Source organism: Euleptes europaea, chromosome 1 (genome assembly GCF_029931775.1).
Source record: "Euleptes europaea isolate rEulEur1 chromosome 1, rEulEur1.hap1, whole genome shotgun sequence".
NCBI classification, from domain to species: Eukaryota; Metazoa; Chordata; class Lepidosauria; order Squamata; family Sphaerodactylidae; genus Euleptes; species Euleptes europaea.
In genome coordinates, this window is record NC_079312.1 from 78,616,881 (window position 1) to 78,640,987 (window position 24,107).

The 24,107-nt window shown below is 45.3% G+C and overlaps 1 protein-coding gene across 2 annotated transcripts in view; it reads left to right on the forward strand.

The window, feature by feature from the left end:
• The first annotated feature begins 723 nt into the window (after positions 1 to 723).
• GRK6 (G protein-coupled receptor kinase 6) overlaps positions 724 to 24,107 on the forward strand; it is a 31,334-nt gene continuing 7,950 nt past the window's right edge. For both annotated transcript variants that reach the window (XM_056850945.1, XM_056850952.1), the window contains exons 1-8: positions 724 to 842; positions 10,909 to 11,004; positions 19,841 to 19,953; positions 20,488 to 20,565; positions 20,822 to 20,922; positions 21,828 to 21,920; positions 22,303 to 22,366; positions 23,398 to 23,538. In XM_056850945.1, the coding sequence (XP_056706923.1) occupies positions 791 to 842; positions 10,909 to 11,004; positions 19,841 to 19,953; positions 20,488 to 20,565; positions 20,822 to 20,922; positions 21,828 to 21,920; positions 22,303 to 22,366; positions 23,398 to 23,538 (738 nt within the window). In that variant the 5' untranslated portion in view covers positions 724 to 790. The remainder of the gene's footprint in view (positions 843 to 10,908; positions 11,005 to 19,840; positions 19,954 to 20,487; positions 20,566 to 20,821; positions 20,923 to 21,827; positions 21,921 to 22,302; positions 22,367 to 23,397; positions 23,539 to 24,107) is intronic.

The window sequence follows — 24,107 nt, forward strand, 5'->3', positions numbered from 1 at the left end:
CTATGAAACAGGATGAAGCGGCTGATGCGCCAAATATCGCTCCTTTCCAAGAGCAGCAGGACGATCTACTCTGTTAAGATGCTATAATACAGGCTAGTTTGGAGAGGAAGAAACGGTTTTAGAACGCTTCCCCTGAAAGTTTGTCAAATTCAGGCGTCATTTTTAATTTGTCCTCCTGAATGACACTTTTAAATCCGCGTAACCCTGCCCTGAAGAACAACCTCCACGCCCTTTCTCCGGCCCCGCCGTCCCACACAACCCCTAAAAACGCTCGCTAGACCAGTCACGCGCGCGAATCTTATTCCACGCCCTCCAAAACCGCCAATCGCTTCTCCGATCATCCCCAACTAACAACTTCTTGTCCAATCGCCTTCTAGTGCAAAGGCGGGGCGCGGAGGGGGGCGGGGGCGTCGCCGCTCGGAGCTAACCAATCCTTTATCACCGGTGACGCGATTGGTCGGCGCTCTCTCGGCGATCCGCCCCTCTCCCCCAGAGGCGAGTCCCGGCCAATCAGCAGCCGCGAGCGGTTTTCCGTATTCACTACGGGCCCGTTCCCGCTCCCCCCGCTTTCCCTTGCGACGGCCAATGAGAAAAGAAGGGCCAGAAGGAGGCGGGGGGGGGTTCGGCGGGCCAATGGGCGGCCGGTAGGGCGGTGCGCGCGCGGGGATTGGCGGAGGCGCCCAGGCGGCGGGGGTGCCTGGGGGGTGCCGGAGCTGGCCAGGCGGAGGTGGGCTGGAGGGAGCGCGGGGGAAGCAGCTGCGAGCGGCGGAGCGGCGGCCCGGGCGGGCCCATGGAGCTCGAGAATATCGTGGCCAACACGGTGCTTCTCAAGGCGCGCGAGGGTGAGGGCATGCCCCCCCCCGGGTTGCTGCGGCGGAGGAACCAGGCCGGGCGTGCGAGAGCAAGGGAGGGAGCCAGCCAAGCGCTGGCCGGCCCAGCAGCGCATCCCTTTGCATTGCATTGCATTGCATTGCAAGGCGCTGCGAGGAGGGAGGGAGGGAGGAGAAGCAGCCGGAGCGGTGCCTAGCGCGGGGTGGGCTGCGGGCTCTGGATCGCAGCAGGGGAGTGTGGCCTGGCGGGTGAGAGGCACAGGTCTCGCCCTCCTGGAGCTCCAGTTGCCAGAACAGGAGTGGGAGACAGGGGGCCGTTCGGATCTGGGCCACGAGCTGCCCTGGCTGGTTTCCTGGGGTGACAACGGGAAAGGGCCTGAGTCACTGATGGAGCTGTCCATCAAGAGGTGGAAGCCAGCCTGGGAACATCTGACAGACATCACCAAACAGTGGCTTCTGGCTGAACGGTGTTTGTGGGAGTGCCGTGACTATTTCTTGAAAATGCCTTTTAGCCGCTCTTGGCCTCTACTGTGGATTTAGGGATCTGCGGAAGGTGGTATTGTTGCAAAACAAACAGAATCTTTAAACCGGACGTAGGGGTGTGATCTCACCTCTCCAGAACAAAACCGCAATAAGATTGTGATTGTTTTCCTCTTCAAAGGATTTTGCGTACTGGTGACATGAGAGGGGTTGTGGTTCAATGCTAGAGCATCTGCTTTGCATGCAAGAAGTCTCAGTCCCTGGCATTTTCATTGTAAGGATCACAAGTAGCAGGTGTTTATCTAGAGGCTAGTCAGGGCACTGAAGCGAGATTGACCAGCAGACTGATACCTTCGTGTGAGATCATACTGTGTACATCAGACCATGTAACTACTGTAGGTGGAACATCAGAGGTGAATTACGTTTTATGGATTGTCCCATAAGATCAATATTTGCTTGCTGTTCTATGGCCTTGGCCTGCTCCCAAAACCAATCTAAAGGGTTTATGGAACTGGCTTTTTCACACAAGGCCTCTGTGCATGGTTTTGTATTTGGTTGATGCATTAAAGCTCGGTGCTGAAAGGTTTTGCAGCCCTTTTTCCATCCCTCTTCATCTGACAGGGCTCTGGATTGGGTGGTGTGTGAAAGAGCATGGTCTGGCATTGAGACATTATCATTTTTGCACATGCATCAGTTCCTCCATTTCAGTGGGATCACTGGTGAAGTGAAATGAGCCTCTTTTGGGGGGGGTCTGCAGAGAGAAGAAAATGAATGAAGGGCAAAACAATGCTTATAATTGCTGAATGTTATTGTTTTGGGTGCCATCCTAGAGATGGGAAACAGCATAGCTACTGTCTGTTTCGTCTGGTCTTTCTTTAAGTGCTTAAGAAGAGCTCAGAAAGTTGACAGCCTTCTGTCTGACACTGTCACAAAAAGCCTTTATTGCAAACCTACCTATCTCGTAAGTGCACTGTGTGACCTTTGAAATTTATTGGGAAGAATTTCAGTCCTCCGCAGTGGGTTTTTGTTAGGGCTGCACACATCTTTTTTTTTTAAATCAAACTATTTGCTAAGAAAAACCAAATTTTAAATACGCAACATGGATCAAATAAATATGTGAAGATTTGCTTGTTTGGCTTGACTTATTGTCCTTTCAAGAGTCATGAAAAAGGCAAGGGGATATAGAATGCTGAAGCTCTCCCTCCCCCAATCTCTTGACTCCTAGAAGTCCTGTCCCCTTTGGCTCCATCCAGGTATTTCACCAGCAGTTCTTGTTTGTCATTGAAAACTAGGATGCTCAGCCTGCTGGATTCTACATCTAGTACCAAACTGCATGCAGCAAGACAGCTGTGTGCACTCTGCCTTGGCTTTAGATTTACTTCTGCTAGGGTAATGACTTTGCATTAAAGGATGTGTGCAAAGTATTATTTCCTTTCTGAGACTATTGCTGGTTGGAAAGAAGATGCCCTTTGGATGTCCTAGCATAACCGTATAAGAGTATATGTTGCTTGTCACTCTTGTTAACTTAGCCGTACAGGCCATCCTCCTAAAAGTCTTTTCCTTTTTTTCTCCAGTCTAAATGCATGGCTTAATGTGGAATGAAAACAGCTTTCCAAACTTAAGTTTGTTTTTTAATTTAGAAACTGTATGTAGAGGAAATGGCCTAAGAGTGGAAGTGATAATTTAGTGCTAACCAAAGGAGAGTTTTTAAGGGCATTGCACACTCTGACTCTGGTAAGATACTTGTGTTTCTTTTAGCCAGAGGAACGGGTAGTTCTTGATCATTCAGTAGCTTTCTGGGTAGACAAAAGCTGTATCAGTTAAGTCAGGATTTCCTCTAATTTTTCTTGCTCAACACCTTGGATGGAATTGCCACAACTACATACTCAAAAACTTAATTCACAAGGGTGAGCGTTCTTATTTAAGACAAAGCTTAAATAATCTTGACCAAAGAATAACTTTGCACTGTGAGTGAATTAACTGATGAAAGGGCGGGGGAGAATTGAGTATTTATGATGGGCCCCATAGTGTTTGATATTTCCAACAATCAAGTTGGAATGGAACGGACTCTTAACCATGGGACATCAGGTTTTTTGATGGGAGATGGAATTCATCATTGATAAACAAGGCTGTTACAAAGAAGTAAGGGCATCTGTTAAATTATCTTAAATGGTGGCCTAGGAGTTCCCTGTATAAATTATAAACCTTTTTAAGGAAGAGCAGGCAACCAGTGCTTTAGGTCAGAGAAGTTTTCTGGCAGTAATTCAGAATTCCTCTTATTCATAACTGTCCAGATGGAACTGAGCGCAATTTAAATATTGTCCATTAAATATTCTTCAATAGTATTGCCAACATGCTTAGGGACCACCAGACATATATTGCACTTGAGCTCAAACAACCTGGAAATACTGGCTTTAACTTTTTTAAGTTTCTGCTGCTTCTGAAAATGTGACAGCCATGAACCTTCAAGGCTCAAACAGTAATTCTGTATAGATCTTACAGTTTCAGATATAATTGTTTCAAAGCTTGTATCATAATCTATGATCCTAACTCTTAATTTTGAAAATGCAGTCAAGCACACTGATCAAATCTTAGCTGATGAGAAATCTTCTAACCCCCCCCCCCAACTGCCAGAAATTGTTTTCTAGATATAAATATTTTTGGATAGCAGCAATGAAATCTCAGTGTAGTAAGAGAATTCAATGTCACTTGAGTCAAAGTGAGCATGTTACATTAATGTACCGTTTACAGGTCATTTTGCTGTGTTGTGTATGGATGCATAACTATTACTTTGACAGCCCGAAAATTACCAAAATAGCATTATACTGGGATAACTTGAGTGACGATAGACATCCTGGTCACTTAACTCCAAAGACTTGTATCCCTTTTGTTGGATCACAGTGGTTAGTGCCAGACTTGCTAAAAGTAAAAAAATGTGGGGATCCAATCTCTAATGTTCTGACCTTGTGAAAACTCCATTGACATTGGCTGCCAGTCTATTTCTGGGTTCAATTCAAAGTGCTGGTAGTAACCTTCTATAGACCTCCATGGTCTGGAACTCACATACCTAAAGGACTCTCTCTCCCTGTATGTCCCCATGTACCAACAATGGTTTACAGTTTGTCACCTTCTGGGTGTTTCCTAAAGGTAGACCACCTGGCATTACCTAGGGTCTTTGGGTGCACCCAATTTATGGAATGATCCCACTGATTAAGTGAGGCAGTGGTGCTATCTTTAGAAACTTTCAGGAGGCTCTGTAAAGCTATTTTATTCACCAGAACTTTTAATGGAGTGTAAGTTGCAGCCATTTTATGGGGTTGGGGGGAACTGGGGCTTTAATGTTATTTGGGTGTTTTTAATTATGAATTGTGAGCTGTGTTGACTCATGGGGAAAGGCAGGGTATAAATAATAGAGGAAGTCTTTATGTCCAGTTGCCACTGAAATCTGCTCCTTCCATGCATCTTTTATGCACAGTATTGCAGTTGGGTTTAAGTATCTGCACAAACTAGGTGGATCCTTTGAGCCGAGGAAGCATATCTGAATAGGAACAAATATGCATGCATTACGCGCAAGTACTAGAAGGCTGTATTTTGCATTGAAATAGGCGTGCACACTTGTTACACAAATTTTACCTGTCGTTACCATGCAATTTCTTATATGAGCTTTTTATCTAGGTATGAAATATCCTACACCTGAAGCAGCTCTAAATGCTGAGTAAGCTGCCCATCCCTTCTCTACACAGGGTTGTTTGTTTGTATGATTCCAGGTAAAAGAAATAACATTTCATGAGACAGGCTCTTCCTTCTCCGGGTCTTTTTAGCCCAGGCCTATCCTGCAGCTGAAGGGTATTCTGTCATTAAAGCCACCATACTTTATTAATCAGACTGAGCCAGTATGAGGCTGTGTCTGCCAAACACATTTTTTCTCGTCTTGGATTACAGCAGCAGAACTATAAGGGGATGAGGATATGGCTCTCTTAAAATTATGCAGGTCACAATAACGGGAAACTGAATGCAGGGCTGTTTGTCCTGTGCCCTTAGAAGTCTATACCAAGGCAACCAAAATCCGTGTGAACAAGTTCTGTAATTTCTTCCAATTAAGCAATTTATGCATGTTTGTTACTTTATAAAATTCTGCTTCTGCTAGTTGAAGAAGATGTTGGGTCCTGAGAAACTCGCCTGTTTGAATAGTTTCAATAGTTTGAAGCCCTTCAGGCTTAAAATACCTGGTGAAATCTCAGATGGCATCCTTCACAGCCAAGGGTTAATGAAACTTCAAGCTACATGTATAGAAGGATGTGGTCAGCTTTGACTTGGTGCAGGGAAAGGTAAAGGAGGGCATGTTATCTCCTTAAGTGCTTCTGCTTAGTGGCCACGTTCAGCAGAGATAAGGTATTTTAGTGTGGTGGCTGAGCTGTCTTTCTTCTTCTTCCCCCTTAGTTGGATTTCTTTTAGGGTGAGGTGAAACTGAATCATTGGCTCTGGCCTTAATGAGTGGCCAGTTTGGGAGGCTACATCACTGAAACCTCTTTAAATTGTGGGCTTGTCTTCTTTTCATCAATTGCTTCCTCCCTTTGTAAAGCTGCAGTTTTAGGGTAATGAGCAAGTATTGTGCAGCTGGCTGCTCAGTGCCTTGATTCACTTCCTTCCTATGTTTTTACAGTCAGTCGTATGGCACAAGTATTGGCCGGTTTTGGGCAGTGCTGTTTAAGGGAAAAATAGGCAAGAGCTTATATATTATGCTAATATATTCTCTCTGCCCCTTGCCCATTCACCCACCCTCACTCAAGGTGCCAATGTAAAACCAGTAACACTTGTCATGATCATGCTTTGCCTTCAGTCTTAAGTCATTCACCTAGCCTCAGTTCCCTGTTTTAGCCAAATAATAGCTTCTCTGAAGCTTGAACCCCTTATTTTCTTGGGGTACTGCCCATCTCCCATTGTAAAGACTAGGGAATTCTTATTATTATGGAACTGCATTGTAACCCAGGTGTGCAGAGAACTGGTTTTGTTTGCCAAAACCTTTAAAACATTGGACTAATTGCCATACTATTATTGTTGGCCCACAAAAGACCATCCTAAACTGGAGGTTCTTCATACTGATCAGTACCTAGTAGGCTGGATAAATCATGTCCTTTTGTGTGCTGTGCATCTGGTTATTTCCTCCTGCTCCCCTCCTGATTTGCATATAAAGGGCTTCTGGTGGCCACAGGAAATAAGCCTGGCAGGGTATATTTTAACCACATTGACTGTTTGCTAAGGTTCTTTCGTTAAAAAGATGTGTTGGATCTTTTTCTTAATGTGTGTTAAGTACCATCAAGTCACTTCAGACTCATGGCGACCCTGTGAATCAGTGTTCTCCAAAATGTCCTATCCTTAACAGCCTGGCTCTGATCTTGCAAACTGAGGGCCATGGCTTTCTTTATACAGTGACCAAAGTACAACAGCTTCAGTTTAGTCATTTTTGCTTCTAGGGTCAGTTCAGGCTTGATTTTATTTATAACCTACTGATTAATTTTTTTGGCAGTTCACGGTATCCATAACACTCTCCAACACCACATTTCAAAGGAATCTACTTTCTTCCTATCAGTTTTCTTCATTGTCCAGCTTTCACACCCATACATAGTAATAGGGAATACAATGGCATGAATTAACCTAATCTTGGTGGCCAGTGACACATCCTTACACTTCAGAATCTTTTCTAGCTCCTTCATGGCTGCCCTTCCCAGTCTCAATCTCTCTTGTGCACACACACACCCGCACAGCGCCTCGGGGATCTCTCTCATGCACACGGGGCTCTCTCACACACACACCCGAACTCACTGGCGCGATTGGGGCAAGCCTTCCTGGGTTCCCACACACTCACGTGCGAGTGTGGCCCTTCAGCGGCAATGGCGGCGGCTTCCGCGGGAGAGTCCGCGGGCCGCAGCAAATGGCTCCGCGGGCCTTAAACAGCCCGCGGGCTGGAGGTTCCCCACCCCCGATCTAAATCTAATCCAGCTTTCCTAATGATATGTTCTGCATACAGATTGAAGAGATGGGAAGATAAAATACATCCTTGTCTAACACCTTTGCCAATTGGAAACCATTCTGTTTCTCCATATTCTGTCCTAACCGTGGCCTCTTGTCCAGAGTACAGGTTGCACATCAAAACAATCAGATGTGGCGCACCCATTTCCTTTAAAACCAGCCGTAGCTTTTTGTGATCCACACAGTCAAAAGCTTTGCTGTAATCTATGAAACACAAGCTGATTTTTTTCTGAAATTCTCTTGTATGCTCCAGTAACCAACGTAAGTTTGCAATATGATCTCTAGTGCCTCTTCCTTTTCTGAATTCATCAGGTATTTCTCATTCCATATATGGTAACAGTCTTTGTTGTAAGATTTTGAGCATCACTTTACTTGCGTGAGAACTCAATGCGATGGTCTGATAGTTACTGCAATCTTTGACATCTCCTTTCTTGGGGGTTGGGATGTAAATTGATTGTTTCCAGTCTGTAGGCCATTGTTTTGTTTTCCATATCTGTTGGCATATTCTTGTCAAGATTTTGATTAACTCCATTTCTGGCTTGGGATAGCTCTATTGATATCCCATCTGCAACTGGTGATTTGTTTCTCCCATTTGCTCTCAGTGCAGCTTTCATTTCACTTTCTAAAGCTGTAGGTTCTTCAAAAGATTCTTCTTGGAAAGAATCTGTCATCCTTTCATCTCTTCTGTATAGTTTTTCAGTGTATTGTTCCTACCTTTTCTTTATTTTGTCCTGTTCAGCTAATGTATTTCCATGTTGATCATTCAGCATGCCTAACCGTGCTTTAAATTTCCATTTGATTTCTTGGATCTTGTGGATCAGATCTCTTGTTCTTCCCTTTTTTTGTTGTTCTCTTCTATGTCTTTATTCTGGTTATTATAATAGTTCTCTTTGACTCTATGTGCGAGTCACTGGAACGCTGCACTTAGACTTTTGATTCTGTTTCTATCACTTTTTTACTTTTGCTTCTTATCTATCTTTAGCAATTTTAAGAGTTTCCTCAGTCATCCATCGAGCTTTTCATTTATTTTGGCTACAGCAGTAGTCTTTGCACATTCTTTCTTGATAATATCGCTAGTTTCCACCCATAGTTCTTCTGGTTTACATTCACTTGAACTTAGTAATGCAAATCTGCTCTTTGCATGGTCTTTAAACTCTTCAGGAATGTTGCTTAGGTTGTATTTTGGCGCTATGAATTTTCTGGTGTTTTTCTTCAGCTTTATCTTGATTTTTGATATTAACAATTCATGATCTGTACTGCAGTCGGCTCCTGGTCTTGTTTTACCAGAGAGAATAGAGCTTCTTCTGCTTCCAATTATGTAATATATTTGATTTCTATACTGGTCATTTGGTGATGTCCATGTATACAATTGTCTATTTGGTTGCCTGAAATATGTGTTCACAATGAACAAATTATTGTCTTCACAGAATTCTATGAGTTGTTCTCCTGCTTCATTCCATGCTTCTAGCCCAAATCTGCCAACAACATTTGATTCTGCTTTGTTTCCTACTTTTGCACCTATGATTATCAGCACATCTTGTTTAGGCGTGTGATCAATTTCTTCCTGAACACTTGCATAAAAACTTTCAGTTTCTTCCTCATCAGCATCTGTAGTTGGGGCATAAACTTGAATGATGCTTATGTCGATAGGCTTTCCCTGAAGCCTGATTGATATTATTCGGTCAGACTTTGCATTATAGCTCCTGTCTGCCTTTGCTACATCTTGCCTCACTATTAATCCAACTCTGTTTCTTCTGTTTTTGTCATTCCCGAGAAAAACACTTTGTAATTTCTGATTGAAAATGTCCTAATCCAGTCCACTTTAATTCACTTACTGCCAGGATTGAAATGTTTAAATGTTCCATTTCTTGTATTACAATTTCAAGCTTACCTCGATTCATTCTTCTCACGTTCCATGTTCCTATTATATGCATCAAACAGCTTTGGATTTTCCTTTTGCATCCATTCATGCCAACTCTGAATGTTCTTTCGGCTTTAGTCCAGTTGCGTCCTTAAGAACAGTGCTACTCATGATTGTCCTCCACTGTTCCCCAGTAGTTGATTGAGTGCCATCCGACCTGGGGGTCTCATCTTCCGGCACTATATCTTTTTCATTTTGGATTGTCTCATCATAGGGTTTACAAGGTAAGGGTTGGTCAGAAGTGGTTTACCATTGCCTTCTTCTGCGCAGTACTAACCCGGGTTAGCTGTAGTGGCACTGCTGTTGTCTACAAAAGATCCTCTGCCAGTGTCACCTTCCACTAGTGCTGCTGCCCAGCAGCTAATCTTCAAGGATTCCTCTGCTCCCATCACCACTGGAACTGCCGGTTCTGTTCTGCGGATGTAGCCATCGATCCCTGAGGTGGTTTGACTCATCTTCGTCTGGTGTCTCAGCTGTGACCATTCTGTCTTGAGTGACTCTGCTAGGAGTTCAGTCTCTTGACGGAGTCTAGACCCCGTACTGTATTGCTCCCAGCTTCACTGACACACACAACCCCCCTCACCACGTTAAGGTGTGCATCCAAAAGGGGTTTTTCTTAATAGACAGATCAATTTGTCTCCAGTCCATGAGCGAGTGTGTGACTAGAAAGCCTGATTGTTAGCTTTGGATATGGGAAACCCGTTCAAATCCCTTCTCAGTCATGAAACTCAATAGGTGGTCTGAGATGTGCTTCTATCTCAGACAAGTCTCTTTGCTGAGAGTATAAAATGAGATAACACTAACTGCCCTAATCCCTGTAGTAAGGACATTTAATTTTTTTTTAAGGATATGAATAGGCAGGTGGAGTTCAGAAGGCTTTATTTGGGGCAGTAAAATGCCCCATATTTGTGATTTGGGTGGGAAGGAAGTGGCTGCTGTGAAGGTTCATTTTGGTGTCTTCCAACATCATTTGAGGAGTAGGTGGTGCATGTAGCTCTAGCAGCATGCTTAATCTTTTCTTTCCATTAATAAAAGTGCCCGAGGGCAGGCCAGAAGGACTGGGCAATTAACCCTAATACCTCTTATTAGCATTGTGGAATCGGTAATGCCACTTAGCTCCTACTTTCTGAATGCTAATTAACTCTTGTTCCATTCCTTGGAGAGGAGAAGTAGAGCAAAATCTCTTATTTAGTGCCTCAAAGTCAAGTGACTAACTTACGGCTACTCTATGAATCAGTTTCAGGACTGAGTAGGTGCTTAGAGACGGCAGCCTACCCAGGATACATTTATTCTTTCAGAGGAGGTTCCCTTTCTTAGCATACAAAGACTTGGCATTGAACCACTAGACAGCAATGTGCGCTGTAATGGTGATATGCAAGAGAATCTTGGAGATTGTGTTTCAGTGCATTGTGTATTCAGCCTAGTGAAGGTTAGTTACAGGGACAAACTCCATGACCTGAAACGAGTCTTTGCCGATCTGATATTCACAGTTTCCTTGTCTGTGATTGGAATCTCTTCTGAGATTTCTGTGTAGGTAGCGCCAGGGAAGAGCTTGATGAAGATAAAGTCTTTTTGAGATATGAATTCTGGTGAGCTCCTGTTCTTGGTTTGTTCACTGTATATATATATATCCTGTATCTCATTCAGGTGGAGGAGGGAACCGAAAAGGCAAAAGCAAGAAATGGCGCCAAATGCTGCAGTTTCCACACATCAGCCAATGTGAAGATCTTCGGCATACATTGGGTGAGGATCACATCTGTGATGTTGAATGCTGCCTTCTTCCCCACCTTGAACACATGAAGCTCCCTTGTATAGAATTGGACCCTTGGTCCATCAAGGTCAGTATTGTCTACTTGGACTGGCAGCGGCTCTCCAGGATCTTAAGTAGAGGTCTTTCACATTGCCTGCTACTAAATCCTTTTAACTGAAATGCTGGTGAATGAACTTGGGACCTTCTTCTTGCAAAGCAGATGCTCTGCCACTGAGCCACAGCCCCCCCCCCCCGCTATTCCAGATATAACCCTGGTGGGGTGGGGTGGAAATGAAGAGACCTTAGTTTCTTGACACGAGGTCTTGTTCGTTCTCCTTTTGTCAGCATGTGAGTTGTAGTTCTTGAGTACCTACAGCCTGGAAGTAAAGTATGTTTTACCTCGTGCTGTCTTGCTTGACTGTGCCTTTTGCTGGCAGCCTTCAGAGGGGCCATAACTCAGTATGTGGTTTGCATATAGAGGGCCCTGGGTTCAACCTTGAATAGCAGGGCGAGAAAGGCTTCTGCCTGAGATGGCAGTCAGAGGGTACAGTATTGGGCTAGATCAGTGGTTCTCAACCTTTTTCGAGTCGCGACCCCCTTTTACAATTGCCAAGTAACCTGCGACCCTCGTCACATTTGCATAAATTTGCATAAATGACATTTTCAATAGGATAAAGAAAACACATTTGGGTTTTTTTTGGCAGTCCAGGGTATCCATATATATAATTACTTTAAATTTTAAAGTTTAAAACAAACAAACAAACGGTACTACCACCTGTTGCGCAGCGGCTGTGACTATGTGGCGCAGCAACCTTTCCTGGCATGGAGGAAAGAGTGCATCTAAGCATGCACTGCATTCCTTGTCCTCCCCTCTCTCCCCAAAAACTCTTCCAAGCAGGCCGGGGCTCTCGCGAGGAAACCCCCTCTCTTGTGACTGGGACTCCTTGTGCACAGAACTGCAGTTATCCCTCAAAGCGGAGTTCCGTTTAATCACCTCACGAGAGCGAAGGGCCAGGAAAGAGCCGAGGGCCGCTTATCCCGCTCGGACTTTTCGTGCCTTTTTCTCCCCTCCGCCAGTCACCGCTCCTTCTGTGCCTCACCGAACCTGTGCGCTCGAGGGGGAAATCCCGAACTGCGCATGCACCTCGACTCTCTCCCCCTTGGCTTTGCCAGAGCGGAACTGATGACTCAGGGCAGAAAAGCAAAGCCACACTACAGACATGCACACTTGGATTCCAGGCTGAAGCTCCCGCCCCACCCGAGCGCGGCTAAAAGTAAAAACAACGTGGCTGTAGCGGCCTCAAGGGGGACCACCCTCTTCTCCTCCGAGACCTGAACTGGCCGAGCCAGGGGAGCTTTGCCTCCCACACATCCTGCCGCATCATCCGCCCAGCGCAGCTGCGACCGCGCCCAGGGCTGGCCCGCCCGCCTCTCAACTGGGCAGCGGGGCTACAGCTGGTGTGTGGTGGCCCGCCGCCGCATCTCTGCAGCCCGGCTCCTTCTGGCTGTTGGTCGGCCAGTTCCTCACCTCTCTGCTTGGGGTCTTCCCTGCCCTCGCAGACGAATCAGGGTTACAGGGCGTCTGGGTTAGTCCTGGACAGCCCGGGATGGGGGCTGTCCCAGGACAATGGTGGCGACCCCCCAGAAAACACTTCGCGACCCCCTTGGGGGTCCCGACCCCCAGGTTGAGAACCACTGGGCTAGATGGACCAATCTATCAGTGCATTTTTTAATCCTGCCCTTCTGCCCAGGAACTGAGGAGTCATACATGATCATCTCGTTTCCATTTTTATCCTCACAGCAACCCTGCAAAGTAGGCTAGCTTTGGAGAATATGAGTGGCTCAGACAAGGAACTTTGTGGCAGAATTAGGGTTTTTAATCCTGGTCTCCCAGATCTTAGTTTAACGCTCTTTACTAGTACACCAAACTGGCAGCTTCATGTGTTCAGTGATGCTCCCCATTGCAGAGCTTCCATAATCTTTGAAGTACATGGTGTGCTGTTTGATTCTCTGTACTCACTTGTGGGCATCAGTACTTTGCCTCCAGCTGCTCTGAGATCTAAGCAAGGTCCTCTCATCTTTCTACTAGCTTTTAGAGAATAATCAACAGCATTTCCCCCCTGATACCAAAGCCTTTTGAAGTGCATCAGTATTGGGGAAAAACATTGCTTGCACTTTCTCCTACAAGATTTGACCAGTTTACTTTTCCCCACAACTATTAAGTGAATCATATTTCATCTTCTGTTTATAGTTTAAAAAAGAAGCTCGGGATGAGATAAGGGGACAGCTGAACAACAAGGCAAAATACTCTCTTTTTTTTAGCCTGAGCATGATTCCTAGATTCCAGCACTCACTGCTGATTGGGGGGCTGAGATATTTTTTGCAGAGCCCCAGCCCAAGGATATAGCCCAAGATGAAAGATGTCAAGTCTCTCACTAAGATGTCCTTTTATGGCCAACCTGATTCTTTTGACAGTACAAGGAATTTTTTTTGGGGGGGGGGGGAGCGGTGAGCATATACAGCCTTAGGCACAGCAAAGGTGCTCAGGGCAGCTTCTTACTGACTAAATAGCTCCAGATGTCTTGTTACTGGTAATACATGATTAGCCATGCCATTGGAAAGGAAATTCTGTCCTGCTTTAGTGTGTGTGGCAAAGTATGAGCTTCCTCACAGATGGCAAAGGTGATTCTTCTAGCCTGGATCATGCACATTGAAGCTGCTGATTTTAATTTTTAAAAGGAAGTATCTTGCCTTGAATTCCACCCTCCCTAGAGTGAGCCAGAGTGAGCTGTCCTTTCAGATGCTCAGATTTATTCAGATGATGATTTTCCAGTTCTATGGCTGCACCTGAAAAGAGCTGTGCAAGCTGGCGGTGGGGGCAAATTATCCTTTTTGACTCTGCAGGAGGGAAGCTGAGATATGTGGCATCCGTCTTCTAAAATTACTAACAGCACTGAAATTGTCGGTTCCAACTAGCCCAGTTAACTAGGCTGTGGTATGAAAAGGTTGCTGAGCTGAGTGAGAGAAGTTCATCGCATAAAATCTGATGATTTGCTGTACCACCTAATTAGTCATGCTGACTTCTGCATTATTATATGGAAGACAGACGTTCTGAATACTGATTTTCAGATCCCAGTCCAGGCTCTTTATGTGACCTTTCAGGAAACAGCTCAATGTTCTGTTCAGCTTCTCCTCTGCTCCTTTGTGTTTTTTCTTTTTCTTTTCTCCTCCCATGCTGATCCCAACTGTGGACTAAGCCAAGGTTTCATTGTGCTGCCCACAGTAATGCCCAGGCTTTTTCCTTGAGTGGTTTCACTTAATTATTCCTTCCAATGTGCATTATCTTATGTCTGATGGAAGATGAAATTCATTGCTGGTGTTCTGCCAGTGTACCATTGCAGGGCATTGAAACTTTCTGCATGGCTCACTCATCTAACTTGTGTTTAGATCCGGCTTAGTTTGCATGTCACTTCCTTCCTCCATTGCTGCTACTGGAGTAGACCTCATGATTTCTGTCTCTCATAAGGTGGCTCTTTCCATTTGAGAGAAGGAGGGCACTCTGATGTTTGGGTATTCCCTCCCATAAACCCCGGAGGCAGGAAATAGGTTGAGCTTTCTGTCTCCGAGAGAAGAAGAGTTGATTTTTATATGCCGACTTTCTCTGCCACTTAAGGGAGACTCAAACCGGCTTACAATCACCTTCCCTTCCCTTCCCCTCCCCAGAACAGACACCCTGTGAGGTAGGGGGTGCTGAGAGAGCTCTTAATAGAACTGTGACTAGCCCAAGGTCACCCAGCTGGCTTTGTGTGTAGGAGTGGGGAAACAAATCCAGTTCACCAGAGTAGCCTCCACCACTCATGTGGAGGAGTGAGGAATCAAACTCAAGGGAGGGAGAGAGCCGGCCTTTCTTTAGTTCTCTTCCTGTGTCCCCTGCAAGAACACAGATTAGGCGCTGCTCTGTAGCAGGACGTCGCTGGAGCTCTTAGGCTGGGACATTCTATTTATGTGCCTTGTTTCCCCCCTCCATTTGTCCACATCTTCATCACTTCAACCTTTCTCTTAAAAAAAAAAGGATCCTCCTGTGTCTCTCCCCTCATCTCTCCCAGTGCTCGCCTGCTACAGTAATGTTGACAGCTGGTTCAGTGGCATCTTTGAAGGGTGAACTGAGCACAGTGGTCCCTGGGGTAGCACAGCAGGAGGGCCCTGCTTAGCCACGGGCTGAGAAGCCCTCCGGCAGCAGAGCTCCAGGGAAGAGCCACAAGCCACATTGGTTGAGGCTGTGAAGGAGAGGCCTTAGGGTGTCGTCTCCTGCAATACACTACTGCTATAAGTTTCCCCAATGAGTGCTAATTCAGAAATACTCTTTAGTGTGTACAGTGATGCATGTGCAAGGTATGATCTGAAGGCACACGAGGCAGCCGTCTTGCTGAAGCTAAGCCTGCCTGAATCAGGACAGACTCTGGCTAGAAGACCAGGGAATTGCCTCCTGTATTCTGTTTTTGAGTTTCACAATAAAAGAAAGGTGGGGTACAAATGTAACAAATACTCGATTAAACTGTGAAACAGACTGACGTTCTGAAAGAAGTGTACATCTGATAAGGAGCCCCTGCTGTGTGCATCTGTCTTCCAGAATGTGTGAACTGACCCTACAAGTACTCCTTGTCAGAGCTGCAATCTGCCATGGCAAGCAAAGAGTAAACTTTCCTCCCCCCTGTGTTTGGGAAGGAGAAGGTCTAACTAACATGAGAGTTATCTACCTACTGCAGGGCCTTCATCTTATAGAATAGCTTAGCTCAGTGGTTCCCTGGGGGGTGGGATTACCTAGGGGGGCACTAAGAGGCAAGAGGGCAGCAGGGAGGGGCACTAGAGGTGGGCCCCTTCAACTGTGTTGTTCACTAATTTACAATAGATCAAGCTATGGCACCATGCTGGCCAATTTGGTGGAAACTATCAGAATTTTTTTCAGACTTTGAAGAGCTGGTACCACTGGATCAAGTTCATCAGTTTTGTTGAATAAATTTCAACCAAAAAGTTTTGATTTGATTTTGAATAGATGTGCAATTAATTGTTACTGTTTTGAAATTTTATTGTTATTATCTTCTTTAGCGAGTCATGCTTTTTATAGGATAGGGGGCGCTGGGGTTGAGTTTGTGGATCCAAGGGGGTGGTGGCCTGAAAAGTTTGGGAACCACTGGCTTAGCTAGACCTCCCAAGCTGCTGTGCAGTAGTGCCGTTGATCTAGTGGAATCCTCTAGTTTGGCCGGCTCCGAACCCTTCAGCTTCCCTCATTCAATACACTCATTTCCTGACAGAGAAGGAAACGGTACCACTTGCATGTAGCCCCTTTCCCCTCCCCTCTGCTCCAACCTTTCTAGGCTGGTGTTGTTTTCTCTGAGCACATTCGCAAGTCAGGAAACCACAGCTTCCTTAGAGAAACTGCCGCACAGAGAAGAGTACTTGCAACATGCTCCATTAGAGGGTTGGGGCAGAAGAGTAGCTTCCTGGGAAACGATGACTAACAGTTCTTGCAAGGTGGGTGGGACTTCATGACACTGCCCTGAGTTTGTTGGGGTTAAATGAAAATAATAAAAGTGTTCCTACCCTATTTTATTGCAAAAACTTGAAACATTACATTTAAACTGGGCACACAGTCGTCCACCCATTTGTGTGACTGCTTTTACTAGAACGGGATTGCTCCTTCCTCTGCCTGTAGCTTACCACCTTATAACTTTTTCTCAAGCTTTTAATCATACATACCTCTTTCCATCATAATAAAAGTCATAAATCCTGGTGAAATGACAGTCATGTTGAAAGGGTCAACCCTTGTCTTTCCATCTTCTGGTGGGTCTTTGCTAATAAAACTGGCTGATGTCACTATTGTTGACTGCTGTTTAAAAGGGTACAGCACTGGTACAAAATGTTCTGCATCGTAAAATGAGAATCAAAATGGATATCTGGCCATATTAAAGAGCAATGTCTGACATGAGCAGTTTCAGCCCTAATCTTTCTCTCTGTTTGTTAAGGCCTGGGAAGATATATATACTACTATATATCAAAAGTGATATATAGTGGTATATAGGGGGAGACTGGAAGAAGGATATTCAGCTTTTTCTTTCATTCTGTTACAATGAGCTGTTACAAAGTTTTGTGTTTTTGCATTAGTCACTTGATGTAGGTATGCCTCCTGACTGGAAGGAGGATTGATTTGGGGGCTTGGGAAGGGACGGTAGCTGGACTAGAGAATCTCTGTTCCAAGATAACTGGAAACCTAATTTGTGACCATTGTGGTTTTTCCCACATCAACGATTCCTAAACTCAGTTCTGGGGTGGGGGACGCTTGTGGGTTGTGAAAAATGCTAGCGTGTCAAAATAAATAAATGAATGAATTAGACTTCTGTGAACCTGAAGTTTCCACCCACCAATGAGGCTGCCTACTGTTTCCCTGGTTGGTATCATTGCTGCACCCTTACTTTCTCCTAATTAGACTCCACTAGAGGCAAGTAATTTAGCCTTACCTCTATGCTTGATGTGACTGGATATTTCAGTCCTCTGAGGAGGCTGCCTTGCAGTGTCCCTGCAGAAGCCACTTCTCTAGCTTGCCTTCTTTCACTCAGAAAGCATACCAATATCAATGGCTCTTGCACAAACAAACACCTTGTAACATGAATATAAACATAGGCGTAGAGAAGAGCAGGAGTCCAGTGGCACCTTAAAGACTAACAAAATTTTCTGGTTGGTATAAGCTGTGGCTCATGAAAGCTCTTAGCCTGCCAGAACATTTTGTTAGTCTTTAAGATGCTACTGGACTCCTGCTCTTCTCTACTGCTGTTGACAGACGAACACGGCTGCCCATCATGATCTATAAACATAGGAGTGTAAGACCTCCTGCATCAGACCAAAGCTCCCTCTAGAGTAGCATGCTGTTTTGTGCACTGGACGTCAGATGCCCTGGGAAACCCACCATCAGAGTAATAGCCAAGCAGCTGGCATTCGGTAGCATGCTGCCTTTAGCTATCATGATTAAACAGCTCTTGATAGACCTTGCCTCCAGGATTTTGTCTAATCCCTTTTTAAAAGCCATCTAAGCGAATAGTTATTTCCCCCATCTTGTGGCAGCATGCATTGTGTAAAGGAAGTACTTCTTTTCATCTTTTCTAAAGTTACTGCCCATCACTTTTGTTGGGTAACACTGAGTTCCTGTATTGTGGGAGATGGGGCGGGGGGGAAGCTCCACTATCCACTTTCCCTAGTCCAAGCATAATCTTATAAAATCCTGTTACATCTACCCCCCCCACCACTGCCCAGTCACTTTTTCAAAATTAGAAAGTTCCAAATGCTTGAATCTTGCTTTGTGGGGAGGTACCAACCAATAATTTTACAAATTACAGGGCAGAATGAACTGGATTTCACAATGAAAGAAAAATGAGATAAAGACAGTATGATTGTGATACTAGCAGTTTTATTCTCAACCCCCTTCCTTATCTTTTGCATGGAATTTGCCTTTCTCGCCCACTCTGAGCTGATGTTTTTGTTGAGCCATCCAACAAAACCGTGGTGTCATCTCCAGTTCAGACTACTGTTAGTGTACATGTGATGCTAGGATTCTTTGCCCCAGTGTACATCATTTCCACTTACACACTGCAGACAAACTTGAGAAGAAAGTCTTAAGAAGAAAGCTTTTATTTCCTGCTTCTAGTGATGGCAGAAGCAGGAAGGAGCTTGTGAGAGCCAACGAGGTGTAGTGGTTAAGAGTGGTAGTTTGAAGTAGTGGACTCTAATCTGGAGAACCAGGTTGGTTTTCCCACTCCTCCACATGAAGCCAGCTGGGTGACCTTGGGCTATTCACAGCTCTCTTAGAGCTCTCTCAGCCCTACCTACCTCACAGGGTGTCTGATGTGGGGAGGGGAAGGGAAGGTGATTTTAAGCCGGTTTGATTCTTCCTTAAGTGGTAGAGAAAGTTGGCATATAAAAAACAACTCTTCTTCTTCTTCTCCCCCCCTCCCCAGCTTAATAAGGAAACAAGAATTTTTTTTCAAGTTTATACATTACAGGTGGTGGTTGGTGGTTGGAAAAACAACCTAACAAATTATTCGAATAAAAGGATTTCTCATACCTTATTTGTAGCTGGACTAAGCAGCCTTTCTAGTTGGGTTTCAGTGTTTTTGTGCCTTATTAAAGAATTAAAAGAAGAGAATCCCCCCAAAGTGAATATGATGAAAAGAAGTGAACTTCAAGTTAGCACCAAACACGTCTTTGGAGTGTGGTTGTTTTTTCAGCTGGAGAAAAGAGAGGGAGAGAGGGGAACAGTGAGTTGTGTGGTATGTTGGTCGCTCTCAAAGCTTGAGAGACAATGGCTATCTCCATCCTGCTATGAGATTCTTAGGAATCAATAGGAGCTATCAGTTTCCTTGCTTGGATGCTGCATTCTGTGGTGTGGTTTGTAGCCACTCTTTTCTAAACTTTCCAGTGAGCAGTGGGAGTCTTGTGCAATTTGACATCTCCTCTGCTCTGTTACGAGGTGGAAAGGTCTGCTAGTCCAGAGACATTCTTAAAATCTTGCAGATAAAGGTGGTCTATGACTTGAAACTGTGATGAGATTCAACATGGAAATGAGGGGGGGGAGGCTAATTTTCCAACCCCCAGGGTCCTCTTCCTTGATTTTTGATTTCCAGAGATGATGCTTATCTTATCTGTAAAACTGATGGACACTGTAGAAATAACTGGATGGGTTTTCTGGAAGATGGTTTAAATGTCCACCTTCGCTCTCCTCTCTTGAATCTTCTGTGGTATGGATATTGGCCAGTGTCTAATGCTTTTTTCTCTTTCCAGAGCGGGACTACCACAGCTTGTGTGAGAAGCAGCCCATCGGGCGCTTGCTCTTCCGGCAGTTTTGTGAAACCCGGGTGGAGCTGATGCGCTGTGTCAAGTTCCTGGATGCTTTGGTGAGCACATCTGTGTGGGACCCAGTCCCCTCTGGTGGTTGCGCGTGGGTACTGACTGCCTGCAAAGCAGAGTGTATAGAAGTGGCTTACTTTCCTCTTGTTGCTTCTGTCTTAGTCATATTCTGCCTTGCATGTTGAGTGCTTGTGGTGGATACTGAATTTCTCACAAGGAATATTTGGGCAGATGGTGGATGTCCTGTAACTTTCCTCATCTGTCTCAATGCATTTCATCATCTGTCCATGCCTCCTTTGTTTTGCTCTTCTTCAGGGAACTCGTGGCCAGCGTACATGGTCCTTTCCCCTCCCTTTGTCCTCACAGCAGCCCTGTAAGGTAGGTTAGGCTGTGAGAACATGGCTGGCCTTGGAGTTTCATGGCTGAGGATTTGACCCTGGGTCTCCCGGGTCCTAGTGTTTCACTCTTAACTGCTACACCACTCAGGAATCTGATGGCTGATCTGGATCTCTTCTGCATTTTAGTACAGGCTGCTATAGCAAACAGCTGATGCTCTCTGTCCTTTCCTCCTTTCTCTGTAGGCAGAGTATGAAGTGACGCCTGATGAAAAACGGAAGGAGTGTGGGCAGATCCTAATCGAGACATACCTGACCCCTAAGGTGAGAACCCTCTCAGTTTGCAGCAGCAAAGAAAAGGAGCTGAGTGGATATAGCTTCTGGCCACTGCACTGATGAGCTGAGTGGTCAGTGGCTGTAGCGAGAGCTGAACTTGCCCTAATGAAAGTTGTGTCAAGCGCAGAGCCCTAGGCCTGGACGCTACCATCGTGGAGCAGATGTTTGTGCCAGCTGCTAATTCATATGGAAGCGTAATTTTGTGGTTTTTTTCCCGTGTTTGACCCTGATCTTCTGTTCTCAGAGTGCGGATCACGTGCCTGAAGTTCCCTTGCAGTTAGTAACTCTGTGCTCAGAGCGACTGGAGCAGGAGCCGTGTAAAGAGCTCTTTAAGGAATGTACCAAGTGAGTGGGGAAGATTGGGAGGAACTTGGGATAGAGTATCTGCGCTTCCCCAGGAGAGTGGTCACTGGGTTGGATCCTGCAAGGGACCCTGCTACTGATGGAAAAGGGGGGGGTATTTTTGCCAGTTCTCCTGCTGCAGCAGACCAGACCAGCATGCTGCTCCAGGGCTGGGGGGGGGGTCCCCTATCCCACAGGAGAAGCATTTGGGGAGGGGGCATTTTCTACAGTGTATGTGTGTGGGGTGACTTTGCTCTGTCTTGGATTTTTCACATGGTCTCAGTTTTTGCTTCATAGTCTTATCTGAATATCAGTTCCTCCGTTATCTTTTAAAAAATCAATTACAGTTTATTGAGACACTATGTGTTAATGTCTTTCCATATCCTGAAATGGCTGTTCAGAGTATCAGAGAGAGAGAGAGAGTTGTGCTCATGCCTGTGGCTGTACTTGAAGGCTGAAACAGTATTAAAAGGAAACTTCTTAAAAACAGCCATTGCTTGGAGGGCTTTCCCTGCGTTCTTGATCTTGTTGTCATGACCCAACATAATTTGGGACTCTGGTCCCAGGCCTTGCAGCTGTGCAAAAAGCTCTGGTGCTGTGTCATAAGCACTGCTGTCCTAGGAACAAAGAGCCTCTGGCCTGCACCTTCTTTTCTGCCAACCTCTGCAAAGGGAAGGGCCTGTCTTGTTCCTTTCTGTTGCTCCCCAGATTGGATATCCTGTCCCTGTACTCATCATGATATCTGGGGTCCTTGGCGCAGTCCTGGCCTCATGAGCCAAGAGCCCTTCAAAGCCTTTGAAAACTGTCAAGCTTTTGAAGTGTAATGAGCACTCAGCACTATCTGTCCTCTATATGTCCCTGCACAGTAAAGCCTCACTATTTCTGAGAGGCTCTGTTTCCTTCCTCAGGCTCATCCACGACTACCTGAGTGTGGCTCCTTTTGCTGACTACCTTGACAGCATCTACTTCAATCGTTTCCTGCAATGGAAATATCTGGAAAGGTAATCCCCACCTTGCTGTGCTTTCAGTGGTATGTGCTGGGTATGTTTATTTGACCTAGTGCCCTTATGCATGATGTCCTAGTAAAGAGTACGTTTCATGCTTCTTATTCTGTTCACTGTTTGTCAAGCGAGGAGAAAGATGCTGCTGGCTGGTGGTCATGAAGTGAGAAATGAGTCATGTTCAGCATGTTTTGTCTTTTGCTGTGGTCAGCCTTGAAACTGCAAGCTACCTATTCGTATGCAGCAGTCTGATTAATTGTAATAGTGATTTTTTTTTGCACAATTTATAGAATAAAGAATTCATGAGAAACAGGGAGAACTCTTTTACCCTTTCAGTTTGATTACTTCTAGTTCAGTATAGTTTCCTCTGTTTTGTTCTCAGGTGGCACGTGACCAAGAACACTTTCCGCCAGTATCGTGTTCTAGGAAAGGGAGGCTTTGGAGAGGTATGTAGCCTCAACACAGGAGGTGACTTCCCTGCTTGCTTTCAAGAAGCAATAGCATGGCATATGTTGGGAAGGGGGTTGTGTGCAGTTAGTTTTAGGTGGGTAGCCATGTTAGGCTGTAGTAGTAGAACAACGTTCAAGTCCAGCAGCACCTTCAAGACCAACAGCATTTTCTAGGGGACAAGCTTTTGAGAGTCAAAGCTTGAACACAGGAACGCATGAAGCTGCCTTATACTGAATTAGACCCTTGGTCCATCAAAGTCAGTATTGTTTACTCAGACCGGCAGTGGCTCTCCAGGGTCTCAGGCGGAGGTCTTTCACATCACCTGCCTGCATAGTCCCTTTAACTGGAGATGCCGGGGATTGAACCCGAGACCTTCTGCATGCCAGGCAGATGCTCTACCACTGAGTCACGGCCCCTCCCTTGGAAAATGTTGATGGTATTGAAGGTGCGGCTGGACTGGAATTTTAGCCCTGTGTGCAGGTGCTGCACATTAGCTGGCGCCAATACACAGAGGTACCCATCTGAACTTCAGCATTTTACTGTGTGTCGTGCTAAGCATCTTGAAGAGCAATCCTGAGCAAGGCTATTCAGAATCTTATTCAAATCTGTTCAATGAGGATTACTCCTAGTCAAGTGTTCCTAGGATGAACACTTGGGCTCTTCTGCTGCTTTGATTATTTCATAACATAAAGACCACTCTCCACACAGAGGGATTCTAGGGCTGCATAATCATAAGAGTACAATCTTAAAACTATTCATTTTGGTTTAACTGCTTCTGAGCCCTGAAGGGTGGGTTGCATTTTTCCCCCACAGCAACAAGAGGGATGAACCAATTTTTCACAGTATATCACAATAAAACCAGTTAATCTCTAAGGTACCAATGCATTTAACCTTGAAGTTTTTACAGTGAGAATAATGATTTCAGAGTCTAACAAACTTATAAAATCCTATAATTTAGGATTTCACAGAGCTTATAAAATCCTATAACTTGTCAGTTATGTTTGCTAAGGATTTTTCTTTTCTCGAGGTATGTGCTTGCCAAGTACGAGCCACTGGAAAGATGTATGCCTGTAAGAAGCTCGAGAAGAAGAGAATAAAAAAGAGGAAGGGGGAAGCCATGGCTTTGAACGAGAAGCAGATACTGGAGAAAGTGAACAGTAGGTTTGTAGTAAGTACATAAGAACTGCTTTACTTTTGTGCTCTGGGTGAGTCAGGGCTTGATCTTGCCCTTGACTCTCACCCACCCCAGTGAAACTCTGAGTTTCATACTGCAGAAGGCTGCAGTGCTAGAAATTTCCTCAGCCAGGCAGCTGTTGGGTATCTTTCCTGTCAACTATGAGCCGATGGTGCTGTTTTCATGGGCTAGTATCCAGATGCCTGAGGCCCCGCTGATAACACAGGGTCTTGGATACCATCTCCAAGGGTATTCAGTTACCATCTCCTGCTTATGACCAGTAACCTGGGGGATGTCTGGATGATGGTTGGTGCACTGCTGAGCACTCTTCCAGTTCTCTCCCACCACCACAAGGTCTTCTAAAGTCTTCATTTTCAGAGGTGCTGAATTTTCTTTTCTGTGGTTTTCTCTCACAGCCACTGAAATATTTGAGAACCAGATTTTCATGACATTGGCCCCTTCCCTCTCAGTTGCCATTCCTCTTTTCCAGCTGGGCAGCAATAAAGAGGATTTCTGCCGCTGGCCGTGTCCACTTGGCGCTGGGCTTTCAGTATATGTGCCTG